This window comes from Danio rerio, chromosome 1, assembly GCF_052040795.2.
Source record: "Danio rerio strain M-AB ecotype USA chromosome 1, GRCz13ab, whole genome shotgun sequence".
In the NCBI taxonomy this organism is placed as follows: Eukaryota; Metazoa; Chordata; class Actinopteri; order Cypriniformes; family Danionidae; genus Danio; species Danio rerio.
This window is the reverse complement of record NC_141021.1, coordinates 60,186,830-60,214,636: the sequence shown is the minus strand read 5'-3', so window position 1 is coordinate 60,214,636 and position 27,807 is coordinate 60,186,830. Positions and strand designations below refer to the sequence as shown.

At 38.2% G+C, this 27,807-nt stretch overlaps 2 protein-coding genes across 5 annotated transcripts; one reads left to right on the top strand and one right to left on the bottom strand.

The window, feature by feature from the left end:
- The first annotated feature begins 1,903 nt into the window (after positions 1–1,903).
- Positions 1,904–14,096, top strand: LOC141375242 (B-cell receptor CD22-like). Of its 3 annotated transcripts, XM_087238128.1 has the most exons (10): positions 1,904–3,462; positions 3,997–4,022; positions 4,120–4,344; positions 4,443–4,688; positions 9,357–9,611; positions 9,713–9,967; positions 10,106–10,196; positions 11,638–11,683; positions 11,778–11,855; positions 11,941–14,096. In XM_087238128.1, exons 3-10 carry the CDS (start codon positions 4,149–4,151, stop codon positions 12,007–12,009), a joined length of 1,236 nt encoding a protein of 411 aa, XP_087094254.1. In that variant the 5' UTR covers positions 1,904–3,462; positions 3,997–4,022; positions 4,120–4,148; the 3' UTR covers positions 12,010–14,096. The 3 variants fall into 3 exon arrangements, with proteins under 3 accessions (XP_087094254.1, XP_087094252.1, XP_087094253.1); XM_087238126.1 differs by having other exon boundaries at positions 3,186–3,462; positions 3,997–4,344; XM_087238127.1 differs by lacking the exon at positions 3,997–4,022 and having other exon boundaries at positions 3,191–3,462.
- A 105-nt stretch (positions 14,097–14,201) lies between these two features.
- On the bottom strand, positions 14,202–24,109 carry LOC100333244 (B-cell receptor CD22-like). Of its 2 annotated transcripts, none has more exons than XM_087238076.1 (12): positions 24,084–24,109; positions 21,414–21,482; positions 20,980–21,327; positions 20,633–20,881; positions 18,688–18,942; positions 18,337–18,585; positions 18,192–18,267; positions 18,000–18,042; positions 16,934–17,014; positions 16,755–16,835; positions 16,311–16,391; positions 14,202–14,527 (listed from the first exon to the last, which is right to left on the bottom strand). In XM_087238076.1, the coding sequence occupies exons 2-12, from the start codon at positions 21,466–21,468 to the stop codon at positions 14,504–14,506; spliced, it is 1,542 nt and encodes a 513-aa protein (XP_087094202.1). In that variant the 5' UTR covers positions 21,469–21,482; positions 24,084–24,109; the 3' UTR covers positions 14,202–14,503. The 2 variants fall into 2 exon arrangements, with proteins under 2 accessions (XP_087094202.1, XP_087094203.1); XM_087238077.1 differs by having other exon boundaries at positions 20,980–21,324; positions 24,084–24,101.
- Between the last annotated feature and the right edge of the window lie 3,698 nt (positions 24,110–27,807).

Here is a 27,807-nt window from a genome sequence, read left to right as displayed (position 1 = left end):
CAAGTTCGCCGACGTACATGGCAAGCCACTGGACAAACTAGTAACAATGGAAAAGTCATCCATGTGGAGGTAAGTGGTCAGTTGGTAACCGCGAAAGAGAACAGTGTCATGCCGCCCTGTAGCGTTCGTTTTAAAGATGAAATGCAGCCATACAGTTGTCCGGCTAAATCATTCGCGATGTCCAGAAATGTATATAGGACTACATTTTAGAATCAGCCTATGTTGTCTAAAAAGGTGTGTTGAGGAGCATTGTTGCCATGTTACTATTTCGTGGCAACTGAAATAAGACCACACCATTGACCAATTAAAAGCTGGTGTATGTCTTTTTTTATTTTTTTATTTTTTAGTCTAGAGTACCTTAGCAAACACTTTGCTTGTTACACACACAGGGATGCACAGCAGCTCACAAATATCTTGAAATGTGAACATTTCAAGGATTAAAATGTGTATTATTGTATATGTAAATATAAATACTGCTACCTTTTCCCACACATTTTTCATTTTAGGGGGCTTTAGTAAGTGCAGCTCTGTTGTAGCTAGTTTGTTCATGACAAAATTACATTACTTTATTGTTGTTATTGTTATATGCATATTTAAATTTGTGTTTATATTTTTATTGTTTAGAGTTGTCTACCTGTCGGCTTATAGAAATGTATGCATCACAATATATATATATATATATATATATATATATATATATATATATATATATATATATATATAGGGGCAAGGAATTTGAACGTGGGTTTGGATGTAGGTCATGGTGGAAGCTCACAGTGTTTTGACCACATTTGATTTATGTATTTTCTGAATATTAAAAATAGCTTTGAATCAAATCTTTGAGTGTAATAAACAAAATTAAATTTGAAATGGATGTCTTGACTGAATTGTGACCAAAAAAAAAAAAAAAAAAAACAGTTTCCTGATTCAACGGTCAATGGTGATGAGTTAAGGTGTAAGGGCTGGGTCAACAGTGTACTTAATAATATATTAAAATATAAATGTAATTACATGCAGATATTTTTTTTTTTATTATAAGTTGAGTTAAAAATGAAGCAATTTAAATGTAAGTTACGTTATGGACATATATTACAATGTTTAAAAGTCTATTGTTATGCATTGATTTACAAGTCTGCACATGAGTAATATGGGTTCATGTGATTAAAATGATTGTTGTTTATGTAGAATATAGCAGAAATTTAGTTTTAATGCATTTATGCAAAGAATAGGGTAATATTTGTGTGTTAAGCCGCCTTTCCACTGCACACAACATTTGGACACGGCTGTTGGAATACGTCCTGTTGTGGCAGTCACACAATTTTCAGTGTTGTCGTGCACCATGGGAGAGAAGCTGTTCTCGCAGTGTCTGAAATAATGGAGTGCAAAAGCAAGAGCCTTTATTCTCTGTGAGTTCACCATGGTTGAATGAACGAATACTAGAAACTCATAGACCACTAAATATTTTGGAGGGAATGTGGAGACACAACATATGAAATCATTTTTTTAGAACTCATTTCTAAATAGAAATGTTTTTTTTTTAATATAGACTTTTTTTCTGATTAAAAAAATAGCAAAAATATAATGAATAAAATTAAATAACAAAATAATAAAATAAAATAATAACAAAAATATATATTTCCCATCTCGCACACACTGACTTTCTTGGACAACACTGAAATAAATCCGGTTGGCTGGTCGCATACAGTCTAGTTGCAGGAGTTAAATATTTCAAATAGTTGTAGGTTGTTATCGGCATTAACGCAAGACTTTTATTGAGCGATTAAAAAAAATTGCTGTTAATCTATTCTCAAAGTTGGGTTGGGAGCTGGGACTATTCTACGCAAGCTATGATGTCTTTGACCTTGATATTTTAGCACGGATGTATACCTGACCAGTGAGCCGTCTGACAAAAACAGTGCCCTTCTGAATCAAGTCAGCAGGATGCCCTTCTGAATCCTTCTCTTACTTCGAAGACATACTAACTATGCTTACATGGACATCTGTAGTCTAGTTATTGACTTTAATAGACAATAATATAACTAAGGTGTTTACGTGAAGTGCTTTCATGTAAGAGTTTTCTGTCATTTTGGGTGACTTTAACTGCAGTTCGGCAGTTTCACCTTCCCTCATGAACATTTCATTCATGCCCCCGTGACAAACTGGGGTGTTAGATGGAAATAAGGAGTAAGGACTGCTAAGAGTGTTATGGAATATAATAACACATATGCCTAATGAAAAGAAAAAAACATGTGTGTGCAGTCCTTTACTGACAGCCGCATGTGTGGATCTTGTTGGAAAATATGGCAAAAAGTCCTACATTTTGGTAATAGTTTGATTGCAGTGTTTACTTCAATAATGCCACTAATATCTGCATACTCAACATGCCTTAATTCCATTTCTGTTTAGTTCAGTGATGACTTTAGTCGGATTAGATCAACAAATATGGCTGTTTGGAGCTTATGTAGGCCTACAGTTCAACATTCATGTTTAACTGAATAAACATTAAGTAAACACAAGCACATCTTATTGAACATCATTTATTTTTATCATCAATTATCAGAGTAGAACAGTTTCTAAAGCAGTTTGTGATGCATTTTGGAAAAAGGAGATGCGCCCCTGATCAAATGCGCCACCTGGCTTGAGAAACATGACTTACTTTTAGTGATTATTTGGGTAGCACACAAATTCTGAATGCCTTCGGCAGAATTCAAATGAGCTAGATTAATTCCAAGATTACAGTGAGATTAATCTAGATTTAAAAAATATATCTATGCCCACCTATAATTTTAATGTATCCGCGGCTCAATTCGGATCCGAATTTTCTACAGATATGATAGGAACTCCATGCAGCTCCCGGAATACTCTCCATTGGAAATGAATGACTTGTCGCTTGTCGTGGCTCAAGAAAGTAATGTTTAACACATGCAAAGTCTCGAGAGAGAGAGAGAGTTCACCATGAGTGCTACTACTAAAGTTATTGCTTATTTCAAAATAAAAGTCCATCTTAAATGTGCAACCACCATCTATGAATTCATTAATGTGCACTGGAAAGCATTGCAACACACAAACACGCCTATATGAATCATTTAGAGTCAGTGCTTTTCAAAACTTGTTTAGTAATTTTATTTCCTAACCCAGCCGTGTCGTCAGGAGTAAAGAAAGAGGAAGAAACTGTGTCTGTTTGCACAACCATTTCTAATTCTACAGTGTTAATCATGAGAAATGCTGAAGGTCAGAGTCACCAGGAGTAGGAGCTACTCTGATTTATTTGTGAAAATAGCCTGATTATTACTGTTGAGGATACCAACAAGAAATATTTACAAGCCATGATGAACAGATGGTGATTAAAGGATCATTTTAAAGCTGTTTTCTTCTGCTAACGCGTGTGTTATTGTGATCTCGTAGTGATGTCGGTGAGAATGGCGGCTCCTCTTACACTGGTGCTTCTGCTCATGATACACAGTGAGTCAATGGAGAATTATTGGTCACACTTTACAATGAGTTTCATTAGTTAATGTTAATTAATGCATTTACTAACATGAACAAACAATGAACGACACATTTACTACAGTATTTGTTCATGTTAGTAAATGAAAATACAGTAGTTCATGTTAACTCATGGTGCATTAACTAATGTTATCAAGCATGGACTTTAATGTTAATAATACATTAGTAAATGTTCAATTATGATTAATAAATGCTGTACTAGTGTTGTTCATGATTAGTTCATGTTACTAAATGCATTAACTAATGAACCTTATTGTAAAGTGTTACCCAATTATTTAACATTTGTTAGTTGATCATGGAAATAACTCTGTGGCTTGTTTTATTGACAAAAATAGTAGTAGTATGACTAGTACTGTATTCAGGGCTATGTATATCTGAATGTTTCACGCTTTATGATGTTCAATGTAAAGGATATTAGTGTAGTAGTGATCGTGAACAGGATGTGAGAGAATAATATGAGATGGAAAATCTGCTTAATGTGTGTTTCAGGAGTTGATGGCACTTTTGGTTTTAGTGTGAGTTACGGCTCTCCACACATCTGTGCACTAAGGGACTCAACAGTGACAATGAGCTGCACTTACAGATATCCTTTTTTACATTTTGTCTCGAAAGCTTTTTGGACTAAAACACAACTTCAAGGGATGTATGGGGAGTATCCAGATCTGTCTGAGGACCCTGAATACAGTCAGAGGCTTCAGTATCTTGGTGATAAACAGCAGAATTGTGACCTCAGACTGAGTCATGTGACAAAGAATGATGAACATGAGTATTATTTCACATTAACCACTAATATAGCTGAATGGATTGGCACTCCAGGAGTGCGTCTCTTTGTCACAGGTGACTCTCCTGAGGTTTCTCTCTTCTTGTGGTCATTATGTAGAATAATAATCAGTGTATGAGAGCAGCACTAGATATAATGTGTGTGTTGTGTTCAGATCTTCAGCTGGAGTCTCCTGAGAGAGTGAAAGAGGGAGATTCAGTCCGTCTGACATGTAACAGCAGATGTAATCTGACTGACACACCAACATTCATCTGGTACAGAAACTCAGAGACATTGACTAAAGGGAGTGTTCAAAATGATCTCGTCTACAGTTCAATCAGTAGAAGAGATGCAGGCTACTATAGCTGTGGTGTGCAGGGACACAATTACACCTCTCCTGCTGTTTATCTTGATGTCAGATGTAAGTTTTCATCGTTTTTAAAACTGCTAGTATTTGCCTTTTTAAAGCATCCAGACTTATAATAGAAGTAAAGGGTTTGACTCACTTGTGCAGTAATGTCACAATATGGTATAAAGATGTGTAATCGTAGTCTTAGGAAATGCTTTCTAGCCCACTGAAAAAAATTATTCAAAGATTATTCCTTGGATTTACTCAATTTCTTTATGTTAAGAGGTGGTAAACAATTTATTTGGGCTGAATTTAAACAAACAAATTAAGTTGAACATTACTACACTTAATTTGTTTGTTTAAATTCAACGCAAACAAATTATTTGCAACAGTTCTGCATGCAACACTTTTTTCAGTGTGTGTGTGAATTTAAACTACATTTTACAACTGCGTTGCTTATATTGCTCATATTTATCCATATGTGAGCAATATAACATATAGATATCATATCCACATATAAAGCACAGCATCTGAGGGCTTTTTTATTTAATCAAACTACTATTTGTTCCGCCTGTGCAGATCGCTGGTATACACACAGATCGCTAACGGACTACAAATCCGCCATTTCAAGAACTACAAGTTCCAGTCATGCACTACACACACACACCGGTTCCTGATGCAGTTTGATTACACTCACACAGCTGAAGCTGCTTAAAGACTGATTAGTTCAACCCAAGCTCATTCTGAAAACGTAGCCCCGCGGACGTTTCTGGAGACCGCAATTTACATGGCCGGAGGTACGTAAAGGCCGCGTTTGTTTTTTTTCGAGCGAACGCTGCCGGGCGGTGTGGCGCCACTCCGCCCCTCCTCTTCGCGCTCGCCGGCCGACGGCTCGCCTCCGAGTGGAGGGCTTTCCCGACGCAATCAGTTTGTCCGGAGGCCCCGGAGGAGGAGGAGGACGACGACGACCGGGTTAGAGTCCGGGGAACGGCGGGTTCCGGAAATCAGGTAAGACGAAAAACGGAATCCGGAAAATAAGGGCGAGAACGCGGCGGGATCCAAAAAGGCGGTTGAAATTGAAGACGGGGGCTTTTGCTTTTTTTTTTTTTTTTTTTCCCCGATCCGGCGGCTTTTCGCGCGAGAACAGCGCGGGCGCGAACGCCGCGCGATCCCGAGAGGCGCCTGCCCGAGACACAAAAAAGCGCGCACAGCGGCCTGTCGCGGATCCGCGAAAACAAAAAAAAACGCTCGAATACGTACCTCCCGGGACGTAAATCGCTGTCCGCAGAAACGGCCGCGGGGCTACCTTTCCACAATGAGCCCGGGTTAGATTAGTTGGACCATTTATACAGCACATAAACTCACTGAGCCCTATCATACACCTGGCGCAAGGCGCAACGCAATTGTTTGCTAGTTTCAGCTTGGCGCCAGAGTCATTTTGACATTTTGCACCACCACACTGTTTAAATGGCAAATGCATTTGCGCTCATATGTGCACCCATAGGCATTCTGATCTAAAAGAGGAGGTGTGTTAAGGCGCAATGCTGACGCTTTGCTATTTTGAGGAACTAATATACACTGCAATAGACCAGCTGAGAACAGGTCTAAAGTTCAGCGCAGAGCGCGTTAGTTGTGCGCCTCGCTTATACATTGCTTAATACACACCGGATGAACAGTAATACACAAATATCTTTACAGATGAAGAAGAATTTAAAGATTAAAATATTACCAAAATTATTTTCTAGGCAAATATAAAAACCCCTGCTTTCATGCCTTCTTCATCTTGGGGGCTTTTTCAGCTTATTCATGACAATTTCCTTTTGTATAATGTTATAATTATTAGCAGTGTTATTTATTATATACATATTTATATTTGTTTTATTAAAAACAAGCTTAGCTTTGTCCTCCTGTCAGGTTTTGGACCATATGGGGCACAGCATGTGTATTAGGATATAACTGAGCACGCTTCGTTATTATAGTTAATTTATTCGTTTGCTGGAAATTAGAACTGAATTTAAAAATAGTTTTGAAACAAACCTTTAACAAACTAAATTAATTATGTATAGGCTAATGGATGTCTGTGCGTACGAGAAGTTTCCCTATTTACAGGGCCAGCCTGTCACGTTAGGCGTGATCAAAACAATAACAAAAACGGGAACAAAAGATAGCGGATTCAAGTGCAGATTTTAATATATTAAAGTGCAAAAACAGTGAACAAAAATCCAAAATATCAAAGTGCAAAGTAACAAATAAACAACAAAACAAGAAACTAAGACAGATAAACATGAACTAGACTAAAGCAAGATACAAGGCAAGATCAGGAACAACAACTAGGAAAAACAGACTTACTGGGTACAAGAAAGACAAACGACGCGATGACAAATTGTGGTTGAATGACTGAATATATAGTCCTGGTAATCACGGAGAATGGAAACAGCTGTGGTTGTAATCAATGTAAACGACAGACCGGGTGTGTGCATGAAAGAATGCATGGAAATGTAGTCTTTATGGACGCTGTAGTTTCACTCATTGTCCATTGAACTACAGCGCCCTCAGGTGGTCACTGACAGATAGGCAGTATAGGCAAATGCTAAGGGCGCTGTACATCCAGGGGGGCGCCTGAAATGTGCGCAGTTAAGTTGGTTTTGTTTTCGATACTCCTGACTGACACATTCAGTGAAAGACGGCAATAACTCAAAAATCTCTTACCCTAAAATGATCTAAAGTGTGTTTCCTACAAAAAGACCAAGCTGGTTATGTTTCACAGCTGTCTTTTTCTTTTATTTTTCGCTCAACATTACGACCACTGCTCTTTAAGCCCTCGCAATATCCATCTAGCCGGAAGAGCTTGGCAGAGCGGAGCTCTTAGTAAGGGACCGTCGGAAAAGTGCTTCTTTTTTTTCCTTTTTTTTTGGCTCCGTCCTGCGTGTTTTATTTGAAACACAACAAATTTTCTCTTAAATGAGCACAAACATTTTCTAAAGTAGTCGAATGCTTCATTATAGATCTGTGCATTCTTACATGAACACCTCTGTTATCAAACAAAACACAATGAGAGCTTGATCTGCCGCTCTTCACTAAATAACTATAATAACTTTAATCAATATCCAAATACAATTAAAAGTTAAATAGATTTTATAGCTTTATTTAATTTCTGTATAGGCCATTTGTTTTTAAAGGTTCAGGACACCCTGGAGAACTTTTTTTTATATATTAACAGATGTGTGTGTGTGTTGAGCATCAGTTAAGACAATGTTAGCACCTGTCAGCTTTAATTGTGGGGAAAACTGGATAATTTTGAGCTTTTGTCAGCTAATTTCAGCTTCCGGGTTTAAAATGATTTTTGGGGCGGGATCAAAATCGGCGACGTAGCGCAGTACTGCAAGTGCAATGATGACGCGTCAGTTTCTCATTATTATTCATAGCGGAGTTTTCTTATCCTATGAGAAGAGCCGGCTGCTTAATTATTCATGAGAGCACGTGCTTTCCGAAGGCAGACCTGCCAGTTTCAAGCAAGCTGTGAGACACGGAGTCACGGACCCACGGAATGCATTAGCCATTCATGAAGGCTCATATGAGTTTGTTTCCATGATCCACGCGGTTTGTTGCATGTTTTCTCCCGCGATCTTGTCAGGGCCGATCATACAGCAAAACTGTGTGTGTGCTGCTGGCATTTTTGTCGGGAGAGCAGCACGAGAATTAGAGAATGGCGGACGCTGTGTTTTATCAGGAGTTCGTTCACATTCAGACACATCGCCGTGCTGCTGTGTTCGCCTAAATCCTCCAGATTACCAGCAGGGCTAATGGTTAAAATAGGCAGGTCAGGAGACCTGCTGCACTGAGTCTGCATTCAAGATCTATAATAGACCCGGGGATCGAGGGAGAATCCTCATTTATAGTGTTTACATGAACACACTTATCTTTATAATTATATAAATTGTGGTTATGTGTATATGAAATTACGAATAACAAATGTAGCAGGGCATTAAATCACTGTTTATTTCTTTGCATTTTAACTTTGTGAACTATAAACTCATGCGTCTCCTCACGGTTTGTCTCATTTCGTGAGCTAACTGTCAACAACAGTTGTTCTCTCCCCTGCTGGCCACGCCCACTCCTGCCCGATGCTCGCGGAGCTCCACGCCCATTAATCATGCATCTTTTGAAAAAATTCTGAAGTAGACTCTAACCGAAAGTGGGGGGTGTCATGGCCCTTTAATAGGCTAAACTTTGAATTTTGAATTTGACACATAATACTGTTTACTCCTGTGATCAACCCTTGCCTACCTGACCATTCCTTGTGTGATAAAGACTCTGCTATTGGATTCTCACCTCCGTTGTCACATTCGGATTGTTACACTATCAACAATGCTTTGATCAAAAAATCTTAGTCGTGCTGAAATACAGCCTTCTCAAATTGCCCACAAAGGCATGATGGATTTGTTTGCATGTTCAATAGCAATACACAATTTAAGCAATTTGGTGGAGTGAGTGATGGATGAAAGCACACCAGTAGCATGAGAAGATTGTGAATACATTACTCTGCAGGTTTTGGAAGTGTTTTGTGCCGCATGAGAAGAAAGAAAAATTCCCAAATAAGTGAATGAAAAGCTGAGTCTGTTCACAGTCCAATGTTTACATTTAGATATTAAGTCCATAATACATTTAGTAGCGTGTATATTTTTAAACTTATCTTTGTATTAATTTTCACAACTTTGTTTTTACATGATTCACCTGAAGATTCTCCAGGGATCCCTGTGATCTCCATTAGGGGATCTGCTGTAATGATGGAGGGAGATTCAGTGACTCTGAGCTGCAGCAGTGACTCAAACCCTCCTGCAGAAATCAAGTGGTATAAAGGAAAAAAATATATTGAACGTGGAAAAACCTTCAAGATCTCAAAGATCAGCTTCGATGGCAGTGGAAAATACAAGTGTGGAGCCAGAAATGAGCATGGAGAGAAATACTCTGATCCTGTGATTTTAAACGTCCAGTGTGAGTTAACAATAACAACTGTGACATTCAATTATTAAAACGTAGTGTGTTATGACAAATTTATTCTTGTTGCTTATTATATCAACATTCCTCTGTGCTAGATCCACCCAAGAGCGTCTCAGTGTCCATCAGTGGATCTGCTGTAATAATGTCTGGAGATTCAGTGACTCTGAGCTGCAGCAGCGACTCAAACCCTCCTGCAGAAATCAGCTGGTTTAAAGGAGAAACGTTTGTAGGATCTAGAAGAATCTTCAGCATCTCAAATATCAGCTCTGATGACAGTGGAGAATACAAGTGTAGAGCCAGAAATGACCATGGAGAGAAATACTCTGATCCTGTGACTTTAGATGTCCCGTGTGAGTTCATGAACGCTCAATTTGTTTTCTAAAGATCTTGTTTCAGATGCTGTCAGATAAGTTGGTGAATCTTTTGTCATGACAGTTCTGTAACTTCACCAGCCTCGAGAGTTAATAATGATCTTCTTCGCCTTTCAGTTCATCGAAGTACTATTACAAGCATGATCACAGCAACATCTGGAGGATTATTCATCATCATCATTATTATCACCACCATACTATTCATAATGTAAGCAAAATAAGCAGCATATACAAAATACTGACTGTTAAACTAATGCAGAATGATCAGTCTCAGCAGGGAAACTCAGAATCTCTGCTACCCAGACACTTCTTCCAGCTCCTCAGGGAGGATACCAATGCTTTTCAGGCAAGCAGAGAGACATACAGTAGTCCCTCCAACATATCCTGGGTCTTGTCCCCAGGACATGAGACAAGCCTGTCCCTGTGGGACAAGCCTGGAACCCCTGTCTAGAAACGTTGCCTGAGTCACCTCAACAGGCTTCTCTCAATGTGGAGGAGCAGCGGATCTACTCCGAACTCCTCCTGGGTGACAGAGCTCCTCACTCTCTGAGGGTGCACTCTGCCACTGAAGGAAACCTATTTCAGCTACTTGTATCCGAGATCTTGACCTTTTGGTCATGATCAATGCTTATGACTATAGGTGAGAGTAGGAATGCAGACTGACCTTTAAATCAAGAGGCACAACAAAGCAGTAAACTGACCACATTGATGCTACTGCCATCTGCCAATGTCAGGTTACATCCTTCCCTCACTCGTGAGCAAACGCCCTAGACTCCTGGGGCAAGGAATTTCCTCCAACTTTTTCAGTTTGAGCAGCATGGCCTTGGAGGTGCTGATTCTAACCACTGTCGTGTCACAATGAGCAACAAATCATGCCTATACGTGCTGAAGGTCCAGCTCCAATTGAGCCAACAGCACAACATCATTTGCAAATAGCAGAGTTGAAATCCTGTGGTCCCTGAACTAGACCCCTCTGACCCAAGGTTGCACCTATAAATCATGTCTACAATTAACAGAACCAGTGATAAAGGGCAGGCCTGAGTTCAACATGCACTGTGTGACCTATCCTGCTCTGGCCATATGATGCAGGACTCTGGAAGAACTGGCAGATCTTGCCTGAAGATTAAGAACCAATCCCCAAGCATAAGTAGAGACCAGGCCAACCTGGTGCTGATGGGGAGGATTAAGGGGAACTTCCACTATGTCACCTACATAGTTCAGTAAAACAGATTATTTAAATGGATTATTTTGTTATAAGCTGACAGAATAACTATTATGAGTGACGTGGCATTAGAGTCTTTCTAGAGCTCTCATTCCCAGAGGTCAAACTATGCTTGGAGGTAAGCCCAACTGTTTCTAGTTGGTAATGTTCAACCTCCTGCTCAAGCTCTTGGGTTAGGGCCTGTTTGTGCTATACTGGGGAATGTCTCTGTCTTTATATTTACTCATAACTAATTTTCAAACCAAACTTAGTCTGACCTGTCACCTTGGACCTTTTGCCTTGGGAGACCCTACCAGGGGCATTTAGCCCTGGACAAAATAGCTCAGATGATCATTCAGCCACTCAAACCCCTTCACCAAATGTGTCAGTTCAAGAAAAGGTCAATTTACAATACAATCACATGACTATAATTTGCTTTTTTTGACAGTCGAAGGAAAAGAATGAACAGAAGATCATCTCCAAACATTTATGAGGTGACATGATGAACCAACTACAAAATAAAATCAATAAAATAATAAAATGAGCCCTTTATTTTCCTTTATTCACTCTCTTTTTTTTCCCCTGTAGAATGATGGTGTCAGTGCAAACACATATGCAGCTCTTGACCTCCAGTCCAGATCTTCTGACCTGTACAACACACTCACTGTAAGTGAAGAATCAAAAAACTTGCATATGCAAATTCATTTGTTTATCCAAGAGTCCGGCAATAAATAATGTGTTTTCCTTTTAGACTGTCCATCCCAGCCCTGCTGTTCACCAGGCGAGCTCTTCTGAATATGAGAATCTGCCAGTAAATTGAAAATAAGCAGCAGATCTTCATTAGTCAACAAACTTACATTCAAATCATGAGCAAAACAGTTCTGTGAGCAGAATTTTAAAGGATACTAAACAGTAATATAGTATAAATCTTGTTATAATTTGTTGTATTTATTTATTTTTTAGAATAGATTTTTTTACTAGATTTTACAAGAAATACCATGGTTAAACTATGGGGACTGTTGCAAAACCATTTTTGACAAATCTAATTACCTACACAATAGTTTATGCTAAGGGTGCATGAAAACATGTTGTAAAAGCCCGTCAGTATTTCACACAATGACTGGTCTATTTGCGCCACCTGCTGGTCATCTTGTACCATCGCAGTATTTTATTATTATTATTTTTTTTGTTGTTGTCTTTTTAAAAGTGGATTAAATGCGAACGTCAAATTATGATAAGAAATAATCCACACGATTAGAGAGTTAAAATGATCAGAATCCATACAATTAAGCCTTGTTAAGCAATCATTGACCAATAATATTCTAGCACGTGACGCAGAGCACTTGACACACCGACAAAAGGCGCCATTTTCAAACGTCAACAATAGAGTTGGTCAGTTTTGCTAAGTTCGCGAATGGTTTCAGTCAGCTCGCTTCTAAGGTCGTAAATGAATCAGCATGTCGTGTTCGGGAGTACACCCACAGGTAAGGACAGTAAAGGGCTTGGTTCTTGGTTCATTGCCTACTACTATTTATGAACAACAACAGCACATACATAGTTTTTTGTGACTATGCCTAAAGTATGTTATAATATAAAGCATTTGTGTTGTACCCGCCATATTTCATCAACTAAATATTATAAGTGTTTGCTAGAATGTTCTCATACACTCTAAAAAATGTTGTTATTTATTTAACCCAATGGTTAATTTAAAAATATTTGGTGCTTTTCTGGCTTATTTTTAAGCTTTATTGAGTTATTTATTTATTAACTCAACTAGTTTGAAGTAGAGAAGTAGAGAAACGTGCAACTTACCCACAGTCTCTCTACTCCACGCACTTATTACACAACGCACACTCTAAAAGGCGCTGTCCCCATTTAGGCATTAATTTACCATATTTCTTTGCTCCGTTACACCTATTACATATGAATAAAACACTGAGATATAACCGTGCTCGGATCGTATCGCTTTCTCACTGCAGTCTATCCGCTTCAGAGTTTGTTTCAATCGAGCCGAGACCACCTCGTTCAAGCAATCTCGGAACGATTGATTTGGCGCAGATCCTAGCGCGATTGCTGGTTTCACATATGCCAAACGAACTGTGCTAACTGGGCAAACGAGACAAGTTCTGAAACAAAAGCGTAGGTGTGAAAGCACTCTTAGAATCAGTCAATTCATGCACACATGTATTTTCACATACCAATGTTGATCTGTAAGATCTTTGTGTGTTTATGCCTAAATATGAAAACAAAATGTTTAAAAAATGACTAATGTTTAAAAAAATTGGTTAAGGGTTCATAATGAGCACTAATGCTCCCTAATTTTCGCAGTGTATTGTGGGAGTTTTCAGAAGTTTAACATTTTGGTAGAAGGAAATAATTTTTGATTGAGAGTCCTTAAAATGGCTCACTCCCTGATAAGTGCCCTGACTTCTGACCAAATGACTACTACTATCATGATAATTTTTTTCTTGCTTTTTGTATTTGTCACCGTGTTGTTTTTATCGAAATGTAAGCCAGCTTTTACAGTATGCATGTAATCTACTAGTGTGTTTAAGTTTGAAATAACATACATAATTCAATAACTTAATGGTGCAGGGGGTAGCACTGTCACCTCACAGCAAGAAGGTCGCTGCTTCAAGCCTCAGCAAGGCCAGTTGGCATTTCTCTGTGGAGTTTGCATGTTCTCCCCGTGTTGGTGTGGGTTTCCTCTTGGTGCTCCGGTTTCCCCCACAAGTCCAAAGACGTGCTATAGGTGAACTGGGTAAGCTAAGTTGTCTGTAGTGTGTGTGTGTGTGTGTGTGTGAATGAGAGCTGGAAGGGTAATTGCAATGTAAAACATATGCTGGATAAGTTGGCGGTTCATTCCGCTGTGGCAACCCCTGATTAATAAAGGTACTAATCTGAAAACTAATGAATGAATGAATTCCACAACTCATAAAACAATAACTCATGATAATAGCAGAATATCAAAAGGGTTGAATTTGACATTAGTATCAACACCAGACAAAACCTAATACTTCGGAAATGATTTTATTGAAGGCTTATCAAAACCAGACATGTTAAAGCAAATAATTACAGATAAAATAACAAAAAGAAATATAAAAGTAAACATCATTGTCTCAACTCTAGCAGACTAACATTAAAAACAGGAGGAAGAAATAGAAATAATCTGGCACTTCATATGCGGTTATTGGCTTAAATAAAAGCGGTTATCAAAGCTTAAAACTTAACAGTCAAACCCGATGTTGTCTGGGAAAGCAAAAGCTCTGCTGCTTTACATCTGCTGCTTTGTTCAACAGTGAACAACACTCCTGCTAATGAGGAGAATATTCAGAGACCTGCAGAGAGAAAGAGAGTATAGCAAAACACCATTAATAGAGATCTATTATGTATATTTTTACGATATTTAAAATATGTCTATGACGTCCCTAGAGCGTGTGTGTGAATTTTCACCTCAAAATACCACAAAAATAATGTTTTCTAACTCTGAAACTGACCTTTATATATATCTACATATATATTTATATTGCTATTCATGCGTAAATAGACACATTTTAAGTTTACTCGCTTCATTTGTGCATCAATTCCGCTTTATTTGCACGTAAAATTCACTTCACAAGAAAAGTTCATTCGTGTCTGCCCAGTGACTCTGTCTTCGTTGCTAAATGGTTAACATGGATTTTATGGTGCACCAGTAGTTCAATAACTTCTCCAGAAACTGTATGTGGAAGATGGAAGCTTTCAGCTGTGCTTCTGACTGAGCCGAGCCCAGTTTGATGAACTGTTGTCTGGTGTCGGAAGGAGGATTTTCTCTTGGAACACCAACAACAGGCACTACAACATAATCACGGCCCTACAAGAGAAATGCTCAATTCGCACCACTGCATCCGGGCGAATTGTGTGTCAGTCTATGTCGCTCCTGTTGCTGTTTATTTGTGCTTCATCTTAACTCCACATCTATAATCCTCTTTATCTACAGTATGCTGACATTATCTTCAGCAGCTCAACACTCTAGCGCCCGATTCACTCGGGGCTTCAGTGTCAACGCTTGACAGAGGGCGTGTCTGAAGTTGGGGCTGACGCGATTGTCAGGGCAGCGTCAGCCAATAAAATTAGTCAGCAATCGGCTACTGTCTGTGCTGGTGTATTTGCATACAGCTATCTGATTGGCTGACGCTTCTGTCGGCGCTTGAAAAGTTGAGCAAGGCCAAACTTCCGCAGCGAACAATGCCTCTGAAGCAGCGCCAACGAATCCACAATGCAGTTCGGCAATGCTTGACGTCACCCATTCAAAGTGAATTTGGGACAGACGGCTGCTTCTCACTCAGGGCTGCAGTTTATGTTAATGAGGCAGAGATATTCACTAGTATATACTGATGACACGTTCAAAGGGAGAATGTCAAAGTGTTTCTGCAGACTGTTTTGATCATGATTGATCAGAAAAAATACTATTAATAGTTTTAAAGTAATTAATTAAAGTAATTAAATATAAGTAATTTTTGCATGATAGGTCAACACATCCCTCTCATCAGAATCTCTTTATTTCCACCAACACCTGTAGCCTCTTTTTTAAAAAGTAATTTTGTGTTTTGAGTTCATGATCATCCAATAGGATAGGATAATATAAAAAAAATGTCTTAGAATGCTAAAATAATAATTTGTCCATTTGTTTTAGTTGTTTTTTTTTTTGCGCTTCACTCCGCGTTTCTAAACGGATGTGAGACGCACTTCAAAAACCATGCATATTATCAAGAGCCCAAGTTCATTATTTCAAAGATCGACACATGGCGAGCACACTCAAATAAAGAAAGCGAAATCACTCACAAATTTACACACACTTTGTTCGACCACCAGAGGTCATTATATGTCTTTTTACGGTGGCGCATATCGACTGTGTATTTAAAGATATGTGGTTTCTGTGTTACGAGCTATACCTATAATGGTAACTTGTCACTTGGTTTTTATATGCAGGGCCAGTGCACAGCATCACATGCTTTACATTTGTAATGTTGAGCTCTGAACTGATTCATCATTGTTATTAAAGAGAAAACAATACAACAGACGCACAATAATAGTTAGGTAGCATCCAGACTAGTTGTTGGAAAACTAACAATAACTTACCATTACATTTCCATACACAGGGTCAGTGACGTGTACATCACAATCAGCACGTGTGCCACCAGGAATCCTCGAAGGATTCATCTTTAGTGTGAAAGAAAAACACAAATAAACAAGTACAAAATACCTAATAACCAACTGTCTTATAGTGCACATCAGTGCTTTAAAAATGTAAAAATAACCAGCCTGATCTCACGAGAAAACATAAGTATTTTAGGTTTGCCAGTTTAGTGGTTAATTCGTACAAATTCATAAAAGTTCAGTCGTACAAAATTGTACGATTTTAAATAGTAGGCTTGGCACCTAACCCCTCCCCTAAACCCAACCGTCATTGGGGGAGGAGCAAATCGTACTAAATTGTACAAATTAGATCGTACAAAGTCATACGAATTAGCCACTAAATCAGAAAGTTACGAATTGCCGTGAGATTGCATAGAAATAACATACCTTTATATTTTCATACAGGGGGTCAGAGAACTGTACATCACAAGCTGTAAGTCTGTCTTGATGAGGCCTTGAGGGATTCATCTTTAGTATGAAAGAATACAATAAACAAACACAAAATAACTAATAACCAACTGTGTTATAGTGCACATTAGTGCTTTAAAAAAATAAAAATAACTTGCCTTTATATTTTCATACATCGGTTCAGTGAAATCAATACAGTTATCGTTGTTTCTGTCATGATGAAGTCTGGATTGATTTATCTTTGGCATTAAAGAAAAATACATCATACACAAATAAACCAGTGCCTATGAACAGTTAAGTCAGGACTGCACAGATATTAATATTTCTGAAAGTTTCCCTGATCAATAAACAACCAAAAACACAATAGCTGTTTCCATCCAAAGATGCGAATTAAATGTATGCGTATAACTGAAATATCGCATAAAAGACGTGCGAATAAAGAAGCGTTTTCATCTAATAAGTCAAAGTGAACAAAATCATCACAAAAATGCCAAATATCAACATTAAAAACAGAATTTGCGGCTGTAGGAGAAGCTGCGTCAGTCTTTTCATCATTTAATAAATGACTTGAAGACAGTACGCTGACACACAATTAACACGTGGTGGTGTTTGAAGGCGTTAGACAAGGAGCACAGATGCTTTTGACAGTTCTGAAGGTCAGTAATAATAAAATAACATTAATACTGGCGTTTTAGAATGACCAAAACAACATTTCAGATGTTTTTGCAGTGTGCTCAGCCTGATGGTTTGTCCCTTTACACGCATTGTTATCATCACATGATCTCTTTTAACAAAATCACATGACCTTTTTTAATGCACATACTGGAATTTGTACGGTAAAAGTGTTTCCATCGTAGTTTGTGCGCATCTTTTCTTATCGAATAAAAAGTTTATTTTACTCAGTTATGCGCATGTTTTTTTTGTGCGCATCTTCAAAATGTATGCGCATCTTGGCGTTTTCCTCAACGGTTTCTTTAAGCACAAACAAAATGCGCATAAAAATACGATTTTTTTTTTTAAATAATTTTTTTTTTTTGCTCGTTCAGACTACTTATTTAAAATGAGCTGAAACAACACAACTCCTGAGGCATTTCATTAGGACAACTGAATTTTTTATGTTCAATCCACATACATATCTTAAAGGTGTTAAGTAAACTTTGTGTAGGGACAACATGAATGAATTATGTGGAACCCTGCATTTTTTACAGTGTAACTATTTCTCACCTGAGACTCCTCTGTATCATTTCTTATCTTCATCCTGTTCTTCCTTTAGAAATAATGATTATATTACGTAACATTATAGAGTATGTAAAGTATTGTGCTAGTCCTTGTTGATTTTCTTTTGATTTTTTTTGACCATTCATGGTAATGTTACCTTAACAACTAGACTACAGTTAAATGCTTAACACATCTTACCAAATCAGCAATATCATAATGACAACCGCAGCTCCACAACCCACTCCAATAGATATGTACAATATCAGCGGACGTCCTACAGCAGACGAAAGAGTAAAACATCAGCACATGTTCACTTTATGAGTAAGTACATGATCTGCTTTACCTTTAACAGTGACAGTGACGGCGTCTGATCTCTGAGCTCCATGTGGATTGTGAGCCTCACAGTAGAAGCGTCCACTCTGTACTGCACTGAAACTCTGTCCAGATCCAACAGCTGAGCTTTGATTCTCCTTAAACCAGCTGAAGTTCAGAGCAGGAGGGTTTGAGTCACTGATGCACATCAGACTCACTGAATCTCCAGACATTATTACAGCAGATCCATTTATAGACACTGAGACGTTCCTGGGGGGGTCTGAAAAAAGACCAAATTTACAATTTACTATAGATAAATATTATAATTATTATGTATTCTTTTTTTAAAAACAATGAACTGTAGAAATAATCATAAACTCACACTGGACAATTAAAGTCACAGGATCAGAGTATTTCTCTCCATGTGCATTTCTGGCTCTACATTTGTATTCTCCTCCGTTATCAGAGCTGATCTTGGAGATGTTGAAGATTCTTCCATATTTAACATATTCTATTCCTTTAAACCAGCTGATTTGTGCAGGAGGGTTTGAGTCGCTGCTGCAGCTCAGAGTCACTGAATCTCCAGACATTATTACAGCAGATCCACTGATGGACACTGAGACGCTCTTGGGTGAATCTAAAATAAATAAAAATAAAAAGTTTTCCAAAAATAAAATCCAGAAATCTTTACATCCCCTCTTAGACTGCAATTTTGTCTAGATAAAATCTTGATGTGGGTTCCAAATATGCCAGACTACACATGAACTCTCAATCAATCATCGCGTGATATCAATAATCTGCATTCTGTCACCAAAATGATGCATAAGTTAAAAATGTCTCTGTAATGTCTTCATTTGTTAGTTTACTTAATTCAATTAATCTTTATTTGTATAGCTTTTTAACAATGTAGATTGTGTCAAAACAGCTTCACAGTCAAGTCAGCTTTATTGTCAATTCAACCACATACAGGACCAGGGCCGGAGGGGGACTCCTTTTCAGCCCTGAAGTGTCAAGCCTGAGACCAGCCCACCTCAGTTCACCACTGACTATTAAAATAATGTCATTTTCAATTCAGTTTCTAATAAACTTCAAATGTTTTTCGCAAATATAAGAAGATTAAAGGGTAGCTAAATCTCGAACACTATACTTTAAAACATCAAACTGTCCTTTCCAGCATTATCTGTACATTATGTGCAAAATTCTTATATAATAGATATCCAGTCCTTTGTAACAGTGGTCACCCAAAAAAATTTATATTTACACCTACATAAGTAATTCAAACAGTATTATACGTCTTAACACACACAAAAAAAAAAAGTTTTAAGTGAAGTTTATTCATAAACTAATATCGATAAATCTAAATTTGCAATACAGGTAATCTCATAATGCAGCATATCTTTTAATAGCATTCAATTTTTAGTCATCAGCTCTTATCAAGGGGGAGTTGTCGAGATCTACCTGAGCTCAAGGCTCCCCTCTCTTCCTTCAAACGGGAGGGAGCCCAGGGCTCAAGAACCTTTGAGCTCAGGGCTCTCTCCCGGGACAGCATGCCAAAATTGCTTATAATCAATCATCAGCTAAGTGTGAACTCTTGAAATAATAAATTAGGTGAGATTCGAACCTAGGTCAGCAGCATCATAACACAACTCACTGACCACTGGACCAAAATAGCTTAATTGTTCGAAATTTTTATATTCACTAAGGTGCTGCTGTTTGGGGTCGAATTAAAATAAATAAAAAGAGCGGAACTGCTGCAATATAATGAACAAAAAGAGTGAGGCTATTACCAAATAAATACATAAATTAAAAAAGTGTGACGGCTGAGAGCGCAAGCAGCTAGGGACACCGGCCCCCGCGCCTAAAAAAACAGATCGGCCCACCAGTAATTCTCCCAGTTCTCCCGATTAGCCAATCCGGGCCTTTACAGGACATATAAAGAATCAAAATTACGTTACTCTCAGATCATAGGTGCCTAGCATATAATATTAATACAACAAGTAGAGCTTTTAAGAAAGAATATAGAAGATAAAAGTGAATTGAAACAGTGTAGTTCAGTTTTCAGAGTTTAGTTTAGATTAGCTTGGCTCAGTTCCAGTAAAAAAATATTAATAAATTAATCTTGCAAAAGAAGACCCAGAAGTATGAGCTGGTAAAATGATTGGAACCTCTCATCACTATTGTGCATGCAACGAGAAGAAATGATTGAGTCTTGGTGCCTATTTGTCATTTATGAATCCTCACAACACCCTACATCAAGCAAACCATGGCAAAATTGGGGAAAATCATGTATTCTGAATGAGGCTTTAAAATTAAAAACCTGCGCTTACACATGACATTGAGATAAACTTCAGGTGATGTGAGTGTGTGTTCATGTACAGCACATCTATATCTGCCTGCATCTTCTCTTCTGACTGACTGCAGCAGGAGTTCATTGCTTCTGTCTCTTCTCTCAGTCAATCTTTGTGAGTTTCTGTACCAGATGAATGTTGGTGTGTCAGTCAGTTTACAGCTGCTGTTACATGTCAGACGGACTGAATCTCCCTCTGTCACTCTCTCAGGAGACTCCAGCTGAAGATCTGAACACAACACACACATTATATCTAGTGCTGCTCTCATACACTGATTATTATTCTACATAATGACCACAAGAAGAGAGAAACCTCAGGAGAGTCACCTGTGACAGAGAGACGCTCTCCAGGAATACCAATCCATCTTCCTGTTGTTATATTTGTAATGAATCTGAAATAATACTTGTGTTCATCTTTCTCTGTCACATGACTCAGTCTGACGGTGCAGTTCTGCTGTTTATCTCCCAGATACTGAAGCCTCTGACTGTATTCAGGGTCCTCAGACAGATCTGCAAACTCTTCTCCATGTTTTACAAGGTCTTTGGTCCAGAACACTTTCATGATCTGATGTCCAGTAGGGTATTTAAAAGTGCAGCTCATGATCACTGATGAGTCTTTTAGTGCACAGATGTGTGAAGGACTGTATTTTACACCCCATTCAGCACCAGAAACTACTGAGACAGAAATAATCAAGAATGTTCAGGTAAAGATAAAGTATACAAAACCTCTTGATAGTTTCAGAAGTGTTGCAGTGACTCACTGTGAATTATGAGCAGGAAGATTAGAGGAAGGGGAGGAGCCATTCTGACTGACATCTACTTTGTGTCACCTACAACACAACAGTGGCTTATTGCAGCATTCACTATTCTACATTTTTTATTTTTACAATTATTCATGTTAACTTTTTTGTGGAATTAAAAAAAAAACATTTTTAACATTTTAAACTTTATTTTTTTCATATGTAAAGATGTTTGCAACCCAGCCTCATTCTGAAAACGTAGTCCCGTGGACGTTTCTGGAGACTGTGAAATGTGTCCCGGGAAAGTACATGTTTTTGCAGTTTTTGTTTTCGCGAATCTGCAAGAGGCCACTGTGTGCGCTTTCTCGCATCTTAAATGTTTTTCGCAAGTGCCGTTCGCGCACACTGTTCTCTCGTGAACCCACCAGAGGCTGCTGTCGAACGACTGAATGATTGACTGGGCGACCGACCAATCGACGGACCCACCCTCCTCCTTCCCTAAATCCAACCAATTTTACAGATTAACCTGCCTGACGATTTACAAAAGCCGCTCAGAAAAAGAAAAGCTCTCATCTGATTTTCACCACATTTTTATTTTTTGGATTCTGTTTTTGTCTTACCTGATTTCTGCAATCGCTCTTCCCCTGACTCCAACGCGGTCTTCGTTGTCAACTCCTCTTTGCATCTCAAGTCAGCTAACGTACACATCGAGATAACCCGACAAAGCCCTCCACACAGGTAAGCGGTCAGCCGGTGAGCGCCAAAAGAAACGGCGTCACATTGCGTAGCTTTCGCTTAAAAAAAAATGAAATGCAGCCATACGTACCTCCGGCTACATCATTTGCTGTCTGCAGAAACGTCCACGGGACTACATTTTCAGAATGAGCCTGGGTTGGATGTTTGTGTTTTGCTGTATACATCCTTTGTGTATTAAGCAATGTGTTTTGCACATGCATAGGCACATAACACTAACACACTTTTAAACACTAATAAAACTCTGCACCATTGACTTTAGAGCTGCTTTTTGTTGCTCAGCGGTGTGGTTTTTTTCAGTTGCCTTAAAATAGCAACACGCCAACAATGCCCCTTAACACACCTCCTTTTCAGACCAGCACGCACATGAGTTTACAATGTGGCACAAATGAGAGTGCTATTTAAACAATGTGGTAGTTAGCAAAAAAATCACTTGTGCTGCATCTGTTGCCATATTGCCACGGGTGTACGATAGGGCACATAATGGCACATATTTAAGTAATATTAAAGAAGAGACTATCACATACATGTAAAAGCATAGTAGTTTCATCAACTCACACACACACGACACCAGAGAATGTGCTTGGGAACCTAAAGAAACCCTGTGGTTTGGTGTTAAAGGTATAGTTCACCCAAAAATGTATTCATTTACACTTCCTCAAGTGCTTCCAAACATTCAACTAACTTCAACTTAAACTCCGCAGACCCGGTACTGGGTTTGTGATGTCATCGACTTTCGCTTTAAGATTTAAAGGGCTAGCATTGCACCAGACCCCCGTAAGTGGTTTCATTTGAAAGTGTAAAATCTATATTTTATTATCTTTATTATCTTATTTTAGTATCTATATTTTATTCACTTTGGATTTTATTCTACTGTATAAAAGTTATTTACACTTAAATACACAGTAATTTGGAGACCCGAGCTGGGTATTGAACATAGGTTCATTATCATATTTTTCTTATGGCACATGTACAAGTTATAGCTCAAATGAAAGCTCTTGCTGGTGCTCATATGGCTCTAGCATTCTTTTTACTGAATTATATTCACATATCAAACAGTTGTTGAATGAATCTCGGTGTTTCCATGGCGCAGAAATGTAAACAATACATTTATGATCAATAAGCAGCCCCAGATAGCACAGACAGCTGTCATCTCTTACCTCATGCTGTGCCCTTCAGGGCCATTCTCCTCTGTTTTTGAGGTGATGTGCATAAGTAATCCTTTTATATGTCTGATGTGGTCCAAACACAGTGAATTATGTTTGATCAGACAAAAGAATAGTGAAATATGTAAACAATGATCGCTCCCTGTGGCTTGTACAGCACCTCTCATCAGTTGGAATACAACAACTTTTGCATAGATTATGGTGGAGACATTTTTCTTTTTTCCTATGATTACAGACATGTGCAGGAACCACCAACATTAATTACAGCACGCTAGACCACACACAACCTAAAAGGTATACTTTCAAATTTGAGTTAATAAAAAAAATACAAAAAGCGCCTCTTTTTTTAGGTGTTTGTTACAACACAGACGACATATACAGATATTTTTAACACTTTCAAATGTGTTTTATAAAAATTCAAAGGATTTTCTTTAAAATGATACCAAATATTTGCACTTACACCTCTGCATGTGGATTTAAGAAGCTTTTAAATTTGGGTAGGCAAAATCCAGGCGGAAATCCCAAAATAGCAGCAGAGTTTAACTGGTTAACTACTATTTTTGCACTACTCAAGCATATTTTCAACTACTCTGTTTTGAATAGCTTTCAAAAGTACAAACATTTTCACTATTAAATGGTGCAGTCCGTTAAAACCATGTTAGCATGCGATGACAACACCTGACAACAACTCTGAAACATTATCTAGGAAACTAAATTATTTAGTTAAGGAATTAAATTAATCTACTGAACGATTAGTAAACGATGCTCTTACCTTATTCATCGGCACTGCAAATGAGCAAAATGAAAGCAGAGTTTGACTTTAGTGGTCAATTTTAATTTCCGGCCTAGTCATGACACTTCACCTACCAGCTGGTTTCGTCAACCCCACAGAGAACATATCCGACTAACTTTATATAAGGTGAAAATAAACTGTCTGCCCATAGCGATGCCCATGCTACGATCTTTAGTATCAATAGCATGATTAATAATAATATCTCAAGTGTGCATTTGGTTCATTAATAACTATTTAATAAATAATGCTAATATATATTACAGATGTTTATGCAGCACTAGTAGAATTTCGTGATTGGTGATCATGTGAGACCTTGTGAGAGATGTTTGCTGCATTTCCTGTATTTGGCTCAAGTGTTCATGTGGGTGTGAAGAGTGCTAGAGTTTTTATACGTCGATAGGAAATGCTTACAATGTTGTGTTGTAAAAATGTTTTATTGCTTAATACACACACACACACACACACACACACACACACACACATATATATATATATTGTATGTATGTAGGCCTACCATATTAGGTAGCCTACTATGTCAGGTGCGCAATCTTAAACTATGACAATCACACAATTTATAAAAGTAAAGCTTTTTTTTTTTATTTTGGTCTTTGGATTAAGCCAAAGGAAGGTTGTATAACTCTTATTTTTATCCACGATCTTACTTTCTCTCAGATTTCAATCCCCAGAGCATCTGACATCACACATAGGACATGCGTTAGGGCTTCCCCTACCGTAATACACCTAAAACATGCATTGCTGTAAATTCGTCAGTGGTAGCGAAGCGTTTTCTCTCTTTAACTGCAGAGAAAAAGTTCAACGAAATTATTTATTGATTCGACAAATATCATAATACCAGCCATACATGTAAAGCACAAACAATGTCCTTCAATTCGGTCACGTCCAGCGGCCGTCATCCTTGAACTCATCTCCTCTCCACCTGTCTGTTCCATTGCTCCGTTTGCTACAACTTTATTTTGCAGTATAAAGCGCATCAAATGTCCAATTTGTGACACAAGATGTCTATATCTCATCTTTGCTATGACTACATGCAAATCACTCACGCTTGATATTACGTCTGCCTATTGCACAAGCTGAAAACTCCCCCTGTTCCCCATTCCATGTAATGTTATAATTGTGAGGGCGCAGGTGAGACGTCATTTTTCGAGAAACATTCAAATACATCATGTGTGAATTTGCAACCTGTAAAGCTGTGATCACACTGGGTTTTTCCTCCCATAGACTTCAATTCATACGCACGCAAATGCGCCAGAACAGAAACGCGGGGTCATGCGTCAAGTTTCGTGGTTTGCTGCAGTGCAAAGTTCAAGCTTGGTGAACTCTGACCTGCGAAATCGCATCACTTGACTGCATGAGACCAATCGAGGATCAAAACATGACCTCTCTGGACAGAAATTTAAAACATGGAGCAATCGCTCGCTTTTGTAAATGTCTAATAAGCTTGTTTAATCCTGCCCCTTTTCGCAGAGCGGTACTGTAACGCCAGGGAGTGACACTGACAACAGAAGGTAAGATCCAATATGCAGGTTTATTCAGCGTCAGGCAAGCAGTGGTCAAATCAGGTTCAAACAGGTATGTGCAGGCAAATCCAGAATCGTAGTCAAAATACAAGCAATAGGTCACAAGGTAGGAGGCTAAACCTGATAATAAGGAATACCAGGGTAGGGTTTACCCACGGAGAAACAAAACAGGGAGAAACGCTTTGTAATGTCACTGGTATAGCAAACAAGACTCGGCAACCAGAGTGAGTGAATGAGTGGTTTATGTATGGTGTGATATCAGTCTGTGACAAGGTTCAGCTGGTGATTGAAATCAGGATAGATGAATGAACAGGCATGCGTGTATGGAAGAAGTGCATGTATGAAAATGTAGTCCTGGGATATGCGGAAGTGTAGTACTGAGAGTTCGTGTGGGAACCAGCGATCTCTGGAAAGCGATCGTTGGTTGTATGACAGGTACGACAGAATATCTCAAACTCAAACTCGGTGTGACCGCAGCTTTAGTCATGTAAAACAATTAACTGCAAAGTAAAATAAATATAATTTATGTAATGTAATTTAAATGAGATGTTTTATGGGATTATTAAAACTATTTTGCGATTTATTTTGCTTTTAATTAAGAATTTTGCAGGATCGCAAACATTTGTGACTTTATAGATTTTTCGTTTGATTCAGTGATCACGGAATCGCAAAAATTTGGTGTGTTTATGTATATATATATATATATATATATATATATATATATATATATATATATATATATATATATATATATATAGGGTGTCACAGTGGCGCAGTGGGGTAGCACGATCACCTCACAGCAAGAAGGTTACTCGTTCGAGCTTCGGTTGAGTCAGTTGGCATTTCTGTGTGTTTGCTTTAGATTGCTTTAGTTCTATTGTTTTGTATTATTTTTCTTTGTATATTCTGCTAAACAGATCCACCACTTTTGATGCTCATAAATATGCATAGAAGTCCTCTTGCTGCTGGTATTAGGAGGTTTGCTGAAGGTCCAGCTGTTGTGCAGCGAGGGGTACCGTGCCAAAACCCAGCTGATTTACAATCTGGACCACCTCTTGTGGTCTGAGAGTGTGGGTATTGGAACAACTCCAAGTCAACCAGGAGTTAAAGGGTTAGTTCACCTAAAAATGAAAATTCACAGTTAATTTACTCTCCCTCAGGCCATTGAAGATGCAGATTTTATTTTATTTTTTTAAGTCAGTAGAACATTAAAGCAGATTTTAGCTGAATTCGTGGTTCTTACTCATTTGTATAATTCAAGTTAATGGTAACCCTTTCTTGAGAATAAAAACACATACAAACAAGTCCAAATCAATCCCTGTGGCTAATGAAGCAAAAGTGAAGCAAATATTTGTAGTTTTATTGATGTGCAGTTCATTGCTCAGTAGTTTCATCTTTTCACCGCTGCCAGTCAAACTCAATCCTTCATCTTAAAACCTCACCATTTTTCAAAGCCTGTAGATTGTACTAAGTTCTTTAAAAACATATATACGAGACACCGATTACTAAGAGATGATGCAAAACAGGAAGTAAAACTGCCAGATGTCAGATTAGGTTAAATGCTTCAGCTACACAACATACACACACTACATTTCCCACAATGCCCCTCTTCTCTCAGGGCTGATAAAGTTCTGGTTATTTAACAATTTTGTCAATGACAGTATCTTGCCCGTTGACTTCCACTGATAGCCTGATTTAGAAACCTGATTTTCATCAGAATGAAAAACTGAAATCATTTCTGTGGCATGACGGTATTATTATGGAAAAAAAAAAACTGAAATATCTGTCAACATATCCCAGATTGGCCAGTTGGCATTTCTGTGTGGACTTTGCATGTTTGTGTGGGTGTGGGTTTCCTCCAGTTGCACTGGTTTCCCCCACAGTCCAAACACATGCGCTATAGGGGAATTGATGAACTAAATTGACCATAGTGTATGAGTGTGTATGGGTGTTTCCCAGTACTGGATTGAGACTAAAGGGCTTCTGCTGCTTAAAACATATGTTGGAATAGCTGGTGTTTCCCCTATAAATATGGGAATAAGCAGAAGAAAAATGAATGATGAATGGTTTATTAATATATTTGACATTTTACCACAGGATTGAGGCCTGCGTGGTATTATCATGTGATCAAACATGATAAATCAAGGGAGGAAAAAAGAGGAAGT